Source organism: Pelodiscus sinensis, chromosome 10 (assembly GCF_049634645.1).
Source record: "Pelodiscus sinensis isolate JC-2024 chromosome 10, ASM4963464v1, whole genome shotgun sequence".
NCBI classification, from domain to species: Eukaryota; Metazoa; Chordata; order Testudines; family Trionychidae; genus Pelodiscus; species Pelodiscus sinensis.
In genome coordinates this window covers 37,242,998-37,257,904 of record NC_134720.1, presented here as the reverse complement: position 1 = coordinate 37,257,904, position 14,907 = coordinate 37,242,998, and the positions used below count along the sequence as shown (strand labels likewise).

The 14,907-nt window shown below is 38.4% G+C and overlaps 1 protein-coding gene across 2 annotated transcripts in view; it reads left to right on the top strand.

The window, feature by feature from the left end:
* Nucleotides 1-14,907, top strand: part of GOLIM4 (golgi integral membrane protein 4) — a 58,260-nt gene that overhangs the window by 34,292 nt on the left and 9,061 nt on the right. For both annotated transcript variants that reach the window (XM_075937888.1, XM_075937887.1), the window contains 9 exons: nt 420-473; nt 3,021-3,171; nt 4,102-4,184; nt 4,784-4,867; nt 9,022-9,198; nt 10,642-10,989; nt 12,627-12,865; nt 13,946-14,025; nt 14,523-14,641. In XM_075937888.1, coding sequence (XP_075794003.1) covers nt 420-473; nt 3,021-3,171; nt 4,102-4,184; nt 4,784-4,867; nt 9,022-9,198; nt 10,642-10,989; nt 12,627-12,865; nt 13,946-14,025; nt 14,523-14,641 — 1,335 coding nt within the window. The remainder of the gene's footprint in view (nt 1-419; nt 474-3,020; nt 3,172-4,101; nt 4,185-4,783; nt 4,868-9,021; nt 9,199-10,641; nt 10,990-12,626; nt 12,866-13,945; nt 14,026-14,522; nt 14,642-14,907) is intronic.

Genomic DNA, 14,907 nt, shown 5'->3' with positions numbered 1-14,907 from the left:
AACCAGTGTTTTTTTGATTGGCTACTTAAAATCCATTAAGAAAGTTTGCTTTGCACAGTAGCTGCCAGGAAGTAAAGTTAAGAGTGTTATTGCAAATATATAGCAGGTCTGTAAAGAATTCTTTTAATAACAGTAAGTGGAAGCATGCTGCTGTGTATTTTGGCTCTAGAGTGGGGAGAAATAGTGGGAGGAAAAGTAGTGTTATTAAAAATCCACTACTACTGCATCTATTGCAGAGTTACGATACCGGATACATTTCAGAACCAAAAAGATACCAGGCCAAGCATACCCCATACTGAATTATAATTGCTAATTTACAGCTTCTCCATTATATTCTTTTCAAAGAATAGGAATATGAAAGTGAATCAAGGTATTAGATTCTGCTGTACCTAATTAACATCAATATTTTCATTTCTCAGCAAGATTCAAATAGCAGATATAGTGCGCTGAATGTACAACATCAAATGTTGAAGGTAGGTACCAGAGATATTCTTGTTTGGGGGTAGCTATATGGGATATAAATGTACAATTTTCTTGGCCCATCTATAAGGGTCAATATATTGTTTCAAAATATATTGCTTCACATATTGAATAACTGTGTTTTCTGGTGAGTTACATAATTATTTGAAAGCTTCAGTAGTGTAGCCGAGTTAGTCTGTAACTGGAAAAACTTAAAAACCAACAAATAGTCTAGTAGCACCTTAGACACTAGCAAAACATGCAGATGGTATCATGAGCTTTTGTGGGCACAACCCTCCCATGAAAGCTCGTAATGCTGTAATTATTTGAGGAAGACATTGATATGCATGCCATTAAATAAAATTGGAAAGATTCTGAATATTAGAAATTGTATTCAGGATCCAACGTAATAAATACTTTGACATAAATTCTGGAAATAGTTTTAAGAATATTTATAGTTGGGATCCTGTAATCAAACAATTACTCCTTTTGCCATTGTTTTGGGTGAAACAGAATCACTTCCGTGCAGATACTATGCACAGATCCATTGAAAAATGTAATTTTGTGCATTATTCAATTATGCTAGTTGCAAATATAATATATAGTGGGGAATATATATACATTAAAATATGCAATGGCAAGTAACTGTATGCACAATTAATAGCACTTCTTAAATAGCAGCTAGCTCTGCTTCAGTATATTTAATATTGAAAGAATATCTTGTAATTTAAAATCAATATCCTTCTAGTATTTAGCTTGTTTTCATTTTAGATGAAGCTATATGCACAGCAAAAGATTCCAGAAAAAATAATAAGAGAGGGGTTTAAAAAATTAAATGGCATGTTTTGACAGCAAAAGGAAGTTTATTTATAGGATTGCAATTTCAATTGCTAGCCAAAATTGCTTGGTGTTTTTAAGTTCTTTCTTGAAAAAGAAAAAAAACCACAATGCAGATTAGTTTAAACATGTATTTCATGACAGAGCCTTTAAGGTTTCAACATCAGAAAAACTAGAATCAGTGTTGCAGACTCCTTTGCTTTTAGAATGGGATTTTTCAAGAAGTTCTCCACCTTGGCTCACTGTGCTCCATTAAAATCAACAGTTAATCTTATCCTGAGAATTACTGGTTTTGAAAAGCATGTGCTTGATGGAGATTTTCACAAGTACCTAAAGCATTTAGGAACACAGTGCTATTGATTATCATATGGAAATTGTGCTCCTATCCTTCCAGCGTGTTTCAACTCTTTCCAGCTCCCATAGGTTTCCTAGTTACTCATGATGAGTATTTATGAGGAACTGTTTTAACCAGTTTAGATTTAAACGTTCCCCTAGATTTATAGCAGTATCTCTGTTATTGCAAGTCTTTTATATGGAAACTATTAGCCCAGTCTTACACCACTGAAATCAACAGAGCTTTTGCCATCGACTTCATTGGAGCTAGCTACTGATGTATGAGAAGAAATCTTTGGGAATATCCAGTGAAAAGTTTTCTGATATTTTCAATAAAAATATTCCATATTGACTGAAAAAGCAGCAGCCAAGTCACTGACAATATTGACTTCTAATATTGCTGTGGGTCCATGTGATTAATGGACCTACAGATACTGCCTCTGAGAAGGTGTATTCAAGCAGCTCTCAGAGGGCCATAGCAGCTTGCCAAGGGAGATGGTAAATTCCAGGACCAGGGAGCTAGCTGGCACAGAGGCAATTTTTTGTTGAATAGGAACTGTAGTATACAGTCTTTGAATAATAAACTTCTTGTTATGAATGCTTTCTTTTCATCTGGATTTATGTAGCAAATTGCCAGAGATGATATTAGCCAGCTATGCAGTAGAGATGTCAACAGTAGATGTCTACACAGTTAGCCGATAAGTCTGGGCATATCGGTTGATCTTATCCACTACACACACTCTCTCCCACTTGCTGCCTGTGTATCAGAGGCAGCAAGGGAGCGGAGGAGCAGGAATCGGTGTCCATGAGGAACTGGCTGAAAAGCTGGCTCCCCACAAATGCCAGATCCACCTGCCCCCTCTCTTCGTCCCCCCCCCCCCATTCCTGCACTGCTGCCTTTGATAGAGAGGCAGCAGTGCGAAACGTGAGGGGGGCAGGCAGGAGCCTATACACCCAGGGAGCTGGCTTTTAAGACTTCCCCTGCACATGCTGGCTCTATAGACCCACTTGCCCCTTCCTTACTGCCTCATACAGAGGCAGCTGGTGTCACCTGCCTCCCCTCCCCCAGGCTTCAGCTCCGCACATAAGAGCTGCTGCCACCCTGCACTGCTGCCTCTGTATTAGAGGCAACAGCGCTTGGTGGCAAGTGGGAGCCTGTTCACGCAGGAAGCCTTTTTTTAAATGGCTCCCCTTGATGGAGAGGTGGCAGGAGGCTCCCCGGGAGTGGGGTCGGAGCACACCGGCTGCTGGCCCCGCCTCCAGGAACTATTGAATAATCATATAACTGATAAAATTTCATGCGGTTATACAACTATTCAGTTACATACTATCTAATATCCCCACAGTGCAGATGCAGAACTCCTTCTAATGTTCAGTTTTGGTATTTGCAGAGCCAACATGAAGAACTAAAGAAGCAGCATGCAGACCTCGAGGATGAACACCGAAAACAAGCAGATGACTTTAGGAGAACATTCAGTGATCACAAGCAGAAATATGTACAAATACAGGAAGAGAAAGAGCAGGAACTCTCTAAGCTAAAAGGTATATACCGCCTTACTTAATCATAATACACAGATTAAAACTCTTAAGTGAGTGACCAGGAACGAAAATGGATACACGTGTATATGAATACTCATGCGCACACACTGAACACAACAGAGCATCATTCAGGCTCACTCCGCATGTTCTCCTTTACTAGTCAGTTTACATGTTCTTGCTACTCAATCCTGTATGTCTGGGTCTCTTTGTGAGAATTCCAACTAGACTCTGTTTTGCTGTTTTGATTCTCAATTGGAGAAAGGGCTGGGTTCCTGGCTCTGAAACATTTCTAATATCAGAGCTGGATTCAAATGCTCAGCTCTGACTCTGCTGCCACGTTAAAAACTAGGAAAATTGGCCCTGATTTTAAGATTTCTTTTTTAAACAACCAATCTCTTATAAGAATACAGTTACTAGTTCTGCTACCAGTTTAACTGTGAGCCTTTGATGAAGTGACTTCACATGCCTTACCTCTTTTTTTCATCTATAAAATATTAGATTTTTTCCCCTCTAAAATAAGGATATTTTTCTACCTCACATGGGCAGGGGATCCATACTCTGTTAGAGTCCCAGCATACTATCCAGGTTGCTGGCTGAAGTTTTTGCTGTTTGCAATCCCCCATCCTAAGTATAGGACATGCCACTGGGCCCTGCCCTGAAGAGCATGGTCATACAAAAATAAATTTAATCTAGAAACTAGTGAAGTAGATTTAACAAGTCGCCCATGAAAATTTAAGGTTATGTATTTTGTATAAGGTGAGAGTGACACATTCATATCAACAGAAGCTCACTTGAGCTCTGTGCACAGATCTTAAATTAGGCTTCAGTAGTATTTAAGAGCAAATACGTCACAACTTGTGGTATTAACAGTCATGATAGCATAAATGTCATTATCTGAATTTACTCTCTACATTCTTGTTTTGTTTTTAATAGAATCTATGTATAATTTACGAGAGGAGAATAGACAACTTAGAAAAGCACACCAAGATATTCATACCCAGCTACAAGATGTCAAGGTTAGTTTCTTTCCCTACACGAAGAACCTCTTCCTTGTGTATGTCACATAGTTTGTCACTATTTCAACCAATAGGTGGGTTATGATGGAAACATTTAACTTTTCTGCAAAACATGTCTAACATATATTATCCCTTGCCATCTAATCTGTAGCTATTCTACTATGCTAAAAGAATGATGGTGAATACAAGTTGGGCACGATCCAGCATTGTTTTGAAATGTCCCTGTCGATAACATTGGTAGGGTTTTAAAATTCTGTTTTTTGTTTTGTTTGCAAAAGGAAAGGCTTCTTAATAAACTGTAATTTATCTTTCTGGAAAATAATGTTAATATTGATATGCATTCTATTTCAGGTTCTCTCACCACATCTGCTCCAGCTTTCCACGTGGTTACAAAACTCTATTTTTAAATTTGATGTTTGCTGCTACCTCTGATATTAAACTCCACATTAAACACACACTAAAATATCAAAGTGGGTGTTATTCCCAGTTAGGATTTTTACATTTGAAAGACCTGTGGAGATATATTTCAATTTAAGGTTGAAGTGGTGTAATTCAGAACAAACAATATGAAACATGTCACATTCTTCTTTTTTACGTAGCAACAGCATAAGAATTTACTCTCCCAACATGACCAGCTTGTAGTGACGTTGGAAGACCACAAGAGTGCACTAGCAGCTGCACAGGTCAGAAAGGAAAACAGAATATCAGCTCTACTTTTTATGAGATCTGTTTAATCTTCTTGAAACTTTTTTATCTTACTTCAGCTGACTATAAGCTTATGCATGCAGCTTTTTTGCATGGGTATCTGCAGCGAACACCTTGCTATACACTCTGGAGAAAATGCATGCCTGGAAGTGCTGCTGCTAAATTTGAAATTATAGCAAATTAAATAATTTTTTGGTCTTTGACAACTCCGTTATGGATTCAAGTGAATGTATGCATTACTGATAAGAATGATATCTTTCCAAGTATGAGAGACTGCAGAAGGCATTCCTTTCTTTTTCCAATATACTTCAAATTGTGAAGGCTCTGACACTTGAGGAATAAATCATATTTAAAGAGCCAGTTCACTCAAAAAGCTCATGAGCTTTTTATATGAATTAGCATAAAAAGCAGGCGGCGCATAAATAACTAGCTGGTGCGATGGAGACAGAATGTGCATAGCGGAATGTAGCCTCCAGATGGGCTTTGGAGTCACTAAAAAGGAGGAGCATTAACAAATCTTTTTTAAAAAAAATTGTATATACAAGATAATGAACTAATACCTTCGTGGCAAATTACATAGTCAGCCACCTATTCCACTAGTAGCAACATGCCCTAGTAGTGAGGGATAGATCTGCTACTTATTTTGGGAAAACTATTACCAAAAGATAAAGGAAGATAATGATGAAATGAAAAGTTATAGGAGAAGCTAGGATAGTAGTCCCTACCTTTAAGTTAGTGTGATAAGAGAGTGAATTAGGAAGGAAAACTGGAATTTAGTGTAATTTAAAATAATTATATTAAAATCTTTGGAATAATGAGTGGGAGCTACAGAATTGAGTGTTCCTTCCTAAATACTGTTTGTGCTAAAGGTAGGTTATGTACTAATAGTGATTTGATGTTCTTCCATAATTGTATTTCATAGACTGAAAAAAGTAAAGACATGTCATTTCGATAGCAATATGCTCTGGAAGCCAGTGTTTCAAAATACAGTAAAACTCCGATGGTCCGGCATCTGATGGTCCGGCACTCCTGATGGTCCGGCACCATCAGGGACCCGGAAGTGCTCTGGGCAGCCGGACCATTGGAGCTGCTCTGCCCCCAGCTTTCCAGATTCAGCCTTTAGCAGCGGCTGAATCGGGGAAGCCGGGGGCAGAGCAGCTGGAGTGCTGCTGGGTAGGTCCTGTAGCGCTGCCCCTCGGGGTTGCGGGACCAACCCAGCAGCACCCCAGCTGTCCCCAATTCAGCCGCTGCTGAAACTGACCAGCGGCTGACTCCAGGAAGCCCGGGGCAGAGCAACTCTGCCTCGGGCTTCCTGGAGTCAGCCGCTGATCAGTATCAGCAGCAGCTAACTTGGGGACACCTGGGGCAGAGCAGCTGGGGTGCTGCCGAGCTGGTCCAGTAGTGCCAAGAAGTGGCGCTGCGGGACCAACCCGGCAGCACCCCAGCTGCTTTGCTCCAGGCGTCCCCAAGAGCACCTGGGGTGCTGCCCGGTTGGTCGCGCAGCGCCAAGGGTCGGCGCTACCAGACCAACCCAGCAGCACTCCAGCTGCTCTGCCCCAGGCGTTCCCGATTCAGCCGCTGCTGAAACTGACTAGCAGCGGCTGAATCGGGGTCGCCTGGGGCAGAGCCGGACTATCGGAAGGAGGGGCTGTGAGGGTTCTGGGGTGGCATCCCCAGACCCCTCATATCCCCCCCTTCCGATAGTCCGGCAAATCTGATAATCCGGCACCCCCTGGGTCCCAAAGGTGCCGGATTATCGGAAGTTTACTGTAACAGGCTATAATCTTTCTTCCACTCTCAGCTAAAATCCAAGAGGTTGTTTGCTAAGATCTTAAAAAAAAAAACCACTCCACACAGCCCTCTCTTGGAATTCTATCCATGGCCTAATCTATCATCTACTGAAGTCAATGGGAAAAATTTCATTGACTTCACTGGGCTTTGATTCATTCACTTTTCAACATTAAACCTATGCTTGCTTTTCTTTGGACTTTATCTGCCCACATCTATAATTTTACAATCATTGTATTAAACAGAGTACTCACACATGTATTCTTGTGAGTTCTCTGAAATCAACAGATCATACTTAATAGTTTTCACAGCTTTTCTTGCAAACTTGCTGAACAAAAGGATTCATAGCAGTACTACTCAGGCTAACCATCCAGAAAGGAACCCGGACATTGTTGGACATAAGATAGACATTTAAAAGGATGGATAATGTCAGCAGTCACCATTACACTAATACTTGTGACCTGAATCTTTAAAGTACCACCACTTATGTGGATTTTTGTAGCTTTTCTATAGAAAAGTTATATATTATAAACTCTATTTTCATGCCCATATTAATTCCCTTTAGGCTAAGACCTTGAATGACAACTTTAGCTTGGATGATTTGTGTGATGGGATGGATGGAGTATAGCATCAACCTTTGAATACTGAAGTGGAGGAACTTAGAACACTGTTAAGACTATCCTGTATATAGTAATCTCTGTACATGGCCAGTAAAGGGCAAGAAAATCCAGATGCAGAGATAACTTTTCATGTTTTAAGACTCTTAGTCCCAGTTTTATCTAGGGAGAGTAGTTAACAAAGTCTTTAATCTTTCCTGTAAAACGTATAGTCAGAGATGCTAATGAATCAAATGGGAGGGGGAAGAGAGAGAAAAGTCAGACTTGTAATTATTTAACATTCTTCTTTGCTTTTAGGCCTTTCCGTTTTAATCAATGCCAGTGTTTTGAAGATGCTTTGAGGTGCGTCTAACTTCAGAGCTATTATCACATAGTGCATCATGTCATGCTATAGCACCGTGGATTTTGTTTTGTATATATATTATACACTGATTTGATATGATGCATCATGTCTGTCTGCTGTACTATTGATTGTTATATTACATAAAGTACAAAATGGGAACTATGTAGTCATTGCTAAACCTTAATTTGGATTTTTTTTAACCACCAAAATATTTTTGGATTTACCACCTCTCCAAAATAAAAACTTGAGGATTTTCATTTTATTTACTCCCAGTCAGTGGTAATAGAGACTCTAATGCCTTTAAAACCCACCCTTCCCTCAAACAATAAGAATGCTCTGAGCAATTTTTAAGTGTTGTTTAAAGATGAGTGATTTTTGTGACAGTTTTTAGCTCCAAATAGTGTTAAATGTTTTCCCACAGAGTTATAAACCTTAAAACAAGGAGTGGGGAAGTGGAACAGGAGAATATGGAGGGGTTATAATGTAAATGATAAGCTGCAATGCTAGGCGCTGTCTTTTGTGTATCCAGTACATGTAATTGATTGTGAAAGATGTCCATTCTGAATATATCCTGCTTTCTGAGTTGAATGGTTTTTCTTATACATTTGCTTTATGAGTGATGGCCTGCAAAAAGATTCCCAGTCTTTCCTGTATATCCAGCCTGGATGGGTAGCTTGTTGAAAGTGAACAACTCTTCCATTGGCCTGAAAAACATCAGTACAGTTGCAAATAAGTGGATCCCTGACATCATACTTTGGGGGTGTGAAGGGATGTTTAATAGCTCAAAATTTATCTTTTCCCTTTCTACTCATTTCCTTCCACCAATGGAAGTGGTGGTGTTTTCCATTAAAGTTGTTCCAGCTTGAGTGATTTGTTTTCTCTCATATTTTCTCTTGACGCTTGTCTATTGGTAACAATTGTCTAAAGGTTGAGGATAGCCAAGACTTTTTATCACTTATGACTCTATTTTTAAAAAAAACGTGATTACTGTTTTTTAAAAAAATAGCATCTCTTGCTATTGAGCAGATGGGAAACAATCCATGGCACTCTGTTTCATTCATTTTAATATGTGCAAAGAAAATTTAATCATTCACTTCAACTCTTTTTCTACCTGGCATGAAAAACTAATCGCCATCTCTGTGCTGTAAGGATTTTCCGGTGTGCTTTGTATTTGCATGTTCATTGTGATTGATGAATATGTATTAAATCAAGGCTGTCTAATACATCAAAGCAACCAGTCTTAGAATCTTGATGTTTGATCTAATGTGCATGTTGAGTGATTCTGTGTACACATTGTGCCAACAAATCCACTCGGAATGAGTATTTATGAGTGTATTTTAATATGCTTATCTCGGGTAGTACAGTGGGTATATTTCAATTTTAGTCCCAGGTAGAAGAATATAAGCAACTGAAGGACACACTCAACAAAATGCCAAGTTTTCGACAACCTGGGAAATTAGAGCAGCCAAATGTTCAACAGGAGGCAGCAATGGCAGCAGTAACACCTACAAATAGCAACCTCCCAGCACATGAGAAGAATGCAGCTGAAGATCAAAAAGAGGTGAACATCATTGGCTGCTACAGCGGTTTTTTTCCCTGATGATTTTCAGTTGGGGCTTGATAATGTTTGGACAAAATTTTTGGATGCAAAATGCAGATTGGATTAGGCTGAAATATTTTGCGAATTTGCCAGATTGTTTTGGTTGAAACACAAATTCTGAAGACCTCTGAATGTATCTTTTCAATATTTTACAACTGAAATATTTTAGTTGCGTGAAAAGAAAAGTGTGGGTTTACATGTAAGATATGGGGAAAAGATCATTTTTAGTCATATGGAACTAAATATTTCTGAAATAAAACAAATGAGTTTGGAGGACTTGGATTTAAATATCAGTAATGTTGATTTCATCATACACACAAAATAATGAAAATAAAATTCCATTGATGAAAAATCAAAATTTGCAGATAGGAAACAAAAGATGTTTGATTTAAATATACTTGGTTTTGACATATTTTGATATATGATGTTGACAACTTGTGTTTTAGCTAAGGATATAAAATCCTGTTTAATCAGTTAACTGATTAGAAGTTATGTTTAACTGGTTACTATTAAGCAGGATTCCATGGGCGAGCTGGCAGCCCCATGGGGCTGCTGGTTAACAGTAAGCATCACCTGGTAAGGGTGATGCTTACCATGTAACCGGTACCCGTTCTCATCTCTAGTTTTAGATCTTCAGCAGTCTTAATTTAATTTCTTAAGCATCAATGGCTATTGTTATTAAATAGTTTGAGAAGATTGAGATATTTCACGCCCATTGTCATTTTTAGTTGCATAGATCCAAGGACTAAATTCTCATGCCCATACTCAAACTTAGTAGAACCTTACTCTTAAAGTAGGTTCTGATTGTTGAATGAAATTTTACTCACCGTGAGTAAGTGTATCAGAATCTGGTCCTTAATTTTTATTGCAGAACACAATTGACGTATGCTACCTTTACTCATGACTCCACAAGTTGTCACAGACTTCAGTAGGATTCTGCTTTAGGAATAATGTGGGGATCATCATGAGCAAGGTTGGAAATCTCACCCTTCACATTTTTTAGAATATAACCAAATCTGAGAAGATTATAAATTATGAGTTAGATATTCAGTAACTACTACTTTCTGCAGGTATAATTTGTGCCCTAAATACATTGTATTCTTTTGTGCCAACAATTAATGTGGATACACATATCAATAAAGATTACTTTGTTTATACTTACAAATAGGTAAATAGATGGTTAGCTGCTAGTTGGAGATTACTTTGAGTCTACAGCCTGAAAGAGGCCTTAAGTGATTATCAAAACTAATCACTGATGATAATAAACGGGGACAGTTTTTTAATTGAAAATTACCGAATTTTAAGCCTTTATTGGAAGTCATGCAAATATTTTATAGTGTCATGGACTCTGGAAGTAGAGACATATTTGAAATATCATGGAATTTAATATGGCATTTTCCACAGGTACTCCAGAATGAGGCAAAGCTACAGGAGAGGGAAGAAATAAATGTCAAGAGAAGAGAAGATGGCGATGAACCTTTACATGTAGGCAGAAAAGCAAATGAGGGTCATCCTCATAAAGAACTGAATATTCAGCAGCAACAAGAAGCAGGAGAAGAAGAAGAACATCACCTGGAACAAGTTGAAGAGGAGCACAGAAAAGAACTTGAAGAGGAAGAAATGGAGCAGGCAGGGCAACCTGAGCACTTGGTGGAAGAACAGGATCAAGCACCAGAAGAACATGAATGGAAAGAACGTGAACAAAAAGCAGCAGCAGCAGCCAACATGCTGGGTGAACACATTCACTCAGAGGTGCAGGATTCTCTTCTCCCCTTTAGTTAATTTGCTGAACAGTTGTTTTAAAAATGGCCTCTCTGTCTCTCACCTGTCAAGTGCAGTCCTTGTTTGACACCTGCAATTAGTTGCAGATTTAATTAGTATCATTTTGATTTGCAGATAGTTGAGGAGCAAGACAACATTTCAAAGACAGCACTTAAATGCCTGACACTCTAAGCATATGCTTAAAATTAAGCACATGATTACGTGCTTTCTCAATTGGATGTAATTATCCAAGTGGCAGATGCAAAAGAAAAGCCATGTTGAGTTGAGACTAAAGCTTGTAGATTGTAGGAGGGGGAGATTTGCATTTGGGTTTTTTTTTGGAGGGGGGAAGCTTTCTTTAGAATGTTAAATTTGATATGCCATAGGAAATGCAATTACATTTCCTTTCTATTTATTGGTATAACTCCAATAAATATTTTTCATTCAAGTTTTTTCTAATATTTTGACAAAGCATTTTTAAAAGGTGAGCATGCCTAGAGAAGCAAAGGGAATTGAAAGTAAAGTAAGGGGGAGACGTGTTCTGTGGAGCTTTAAACAGAGACATTAAGATGTGGAAAGGTATTTTGTATCAAGTCTCAAACAGAAAAATTAGTTTGTTGGTCTCACCCTAATCCTTGTATACATTTATCCATCTAACAAAACAATTACGGAAATCAAGCATGATGGAAAAACTTTGGCTCTGGACCAGAATGTCAGGGACATTGTAGGTTAGGAGGTTATCATAATTTAGCTGCAGTGGCAGGAGATTGCACAATGACTGCCTTTGTTGTGCCTGGTTGCAAATAGTGTATAGTTTCTCATTTAAGACCCAGTCAAGCTGTTCATTCATGTTAAGAACAAAACAATAATTGTAGTCTATTGGAACAGTGTTATGTCAGTAATCTTGATATTCTTCCACGCCTATCATTTTTTAGTAATGTACCAAAAAAAAAAAAAGAAAGAAAATGTGGGGATGCTTTCAGGATGTGTCATTTAACCAACTGTGAGTAGTTCAGCACGGTTTTCATTTAGGTAAGATATTTTTACACATGATGTATTCCACACGGCATATGGGTTGAAGGACATGTACTATATGGCACTATGTTTTGATGATAGCCAATAGCCTAAACTGCATTTACCAAAAATCTTTGATTCTTTCTCTGACACTGCCCGTATGATCAACCCCACCTCTGACAGCCAATAATAACAGGATTTTTTTAACTTTCTAAAATATGTGAAGTACCTATCAATATGGGATCTTCGTGTCAAATTTATGGTGCTAAAAGCTGTATACCACAGTCTCATGTATTCTAATTCTCCTTTTAAAAAGCAGCTGTGATTATAATGGGAACATTTAATGTGTAGCTTTAAGTAAGATGGTGAAAATTTCAAGAGTGAAGTTGGACTTTACAAACATAAACCACCGTTTTGCTATCAAACATTGTTCTCATCCATTGCCTGCATAATTCTCTCCTTTCTCCCAGACATTCCTTTTTTAGCCTCAGCAATTTTTGCATGCCCATTTCTGGTTGATGTTCTACCAGGAAAATCATTCCTCTAGTGAAAGGAAATGAGTTCCCAAGAAGACAAGTTTGAAAGTGCGTATATTCAAATATGTTTTTTCACAGGAAACTCTGACACGGAGTGTAACAAGAAGATACAAACCGGCCTATGAGGAACAGTTGGAACAGCAACGTCTGGCAGCCCAAAGAGCTGAAGAAGCCAAACAGCTAAGGGAGCATCAGGAATCTCTACACCAACAGAGGCTGAAAGGGCAATTATTACGGCAGCAGCAGCTTCAGGAAAAAGAGCTTGCACTACGGAGACAAGCGGAACGAGGAGAAGAGCAGTACAAAAACCAGCTAAGGTTAACAACTTCTCTCACATGTGTGCTGTGGTCTGCACTCTGGGTTTCCTGGGTTATGTCTACACTTCAGTGTAAACTGCACGTCGAAGACATCTCCCACTAGGTGTCATTGAGCTAGTGGGCTAAAAATAGAAGGTAGCTTTTGAGATGGAAGCAGCAAGAGGGTTAGCTGCTCCAAGTATGTGTTTGGTGTCCTGGACGTTTATACATTTTTCCCCAGAATGGTTATGTGGCTTGCTTTGTACTATCTGGTGGTCATTCTTCACCCCAGAGGTGGCCATATGTCAGCAGTGCTGTACAACACAATTTTCAGTTTTTGAAATGTGTTAGGATGTCTTATGATGTACAGCATCCCATAAATGGAAAATATTTTTAAACAATTTCATGAGAACTTGATGCTTGTCAAAATCAATCTATGTACTGTACTGTGGATTATCTTTCACCTGCCTACCACTACCTTCAGTCCCCCATTTAACGATTGTTTTCAATTAATACTGTTTCTGTTCTCCTGCGTAGATAATTTCAAAGCCATTAGTGGCCTTCACTTATTTTTTGAACCTTAACCCTGTTTGATGATCTTTACAGAAACGTCTGCTGAACACACTCACAGGGAAGTATTAACATGAGTAACATTAAAAAAAAAATAACCTGCACTTACTACCAGGAAGCCTTTTGTGATTTTGTATAGTCCAAATCCCTAATCCTAGAGGGAGTGTCACATGGGCAAAGTCTTTGCCATAACAATACCTAAATTAATGCCTTTTATTAAACATCTTTTTGAATTTTAGGCTCTGGTTTCATTTTTTAGCCCTCAAATTTTCAAAGCACTGTAGAGGCACTAGCTTGTGTTTTTGTAACAGCCCTACAAATAAATAAGTACTAGCCTCCATTTCTATAGATAGGAAAAGAGATGCAAAGGCTATTAAGGCATCCTACACAAAATCATCTTGTTGCATCATGTGTATTTCCTTTTAAAAATGCTAATGGAATAACTTAGCTAAAAGTAATGTGAACCTAAGAATCCTTTTTAAAAAGCCAGATCTGTGAAACTAAAACTGCATTTTCCGTATAATTTTTTAGCCAACAAGCTCATTATGACAATATGGACCATGATATTGTACAAGGAGAAGAGGAGCAAGGCATCCACGAAGAGGATGGAGGTGAGACTGAATTATTTTCTTTTCCCCATTTGAACTGTTTTCAAAGTCAGACAGTATCATCCATTTAGAAATAAGTGCATCTGTTTTGGTTTCCAATAAGAGCGCTGTATTTAGCTTACTATTAAAATTAGAGACTTTAAGGTTCATTTGTGATTTTTAGTAGATGTGTTTCCTAAGATATGGATTTTGTTAAGATTATATACATGCAAGAAGAAGGTCTGCCTTGCAGTGAAGGTACTAGACACAATCTGAGGAAGTCTGGATTCAGGAGTTAGCTCTGCCATAGAATTCTGGCCTGAAATTGAGCAAATCACTTAGTTTTTCTGTATCTCAGTTTCCCATCTTTAAAATTAAGACAAAATCCTTTTATCTATTTTTATCATACGTTCTTCAGGATAGGGGTGCATATGCACACCATCTATCACAATGGGGCCTTTTTCTAAGTTGTGGGCTCCAGAAGCTACTTTAATCCTCATGCTAATAATTAATTTTGTCAGTGTATGAAAGGGACAATCAGCACCAAGATGAAGCTGAAGAAGTAGAAGATCAAATTAATGCCAATGAGCAGCAAGAACCAGAGCATCGAACAGAAAACCAGCCGGCAGATGAGCCAGTGGTAAGACAAATCTGACTTTTGAAATAAGATCTTGGACACATTTTATTCTTTTTATTTAATTATATTTGTTTTCTTTGAAATTAGCAAGGTCTTCATTGTTGAAAGACAGAATGCCTCGGAACACTGATACAAAAGCAGTAGCCAAGCTCATTGGCTGTCTGAGACAACACAGGGAGGGAGGAGAATCCACTTCTGCATTATTTTCTTCAGTTCTATGATCTTGCACACTTGCATTTTTATTTAGTAGACTAGATTGCATGGCAAGT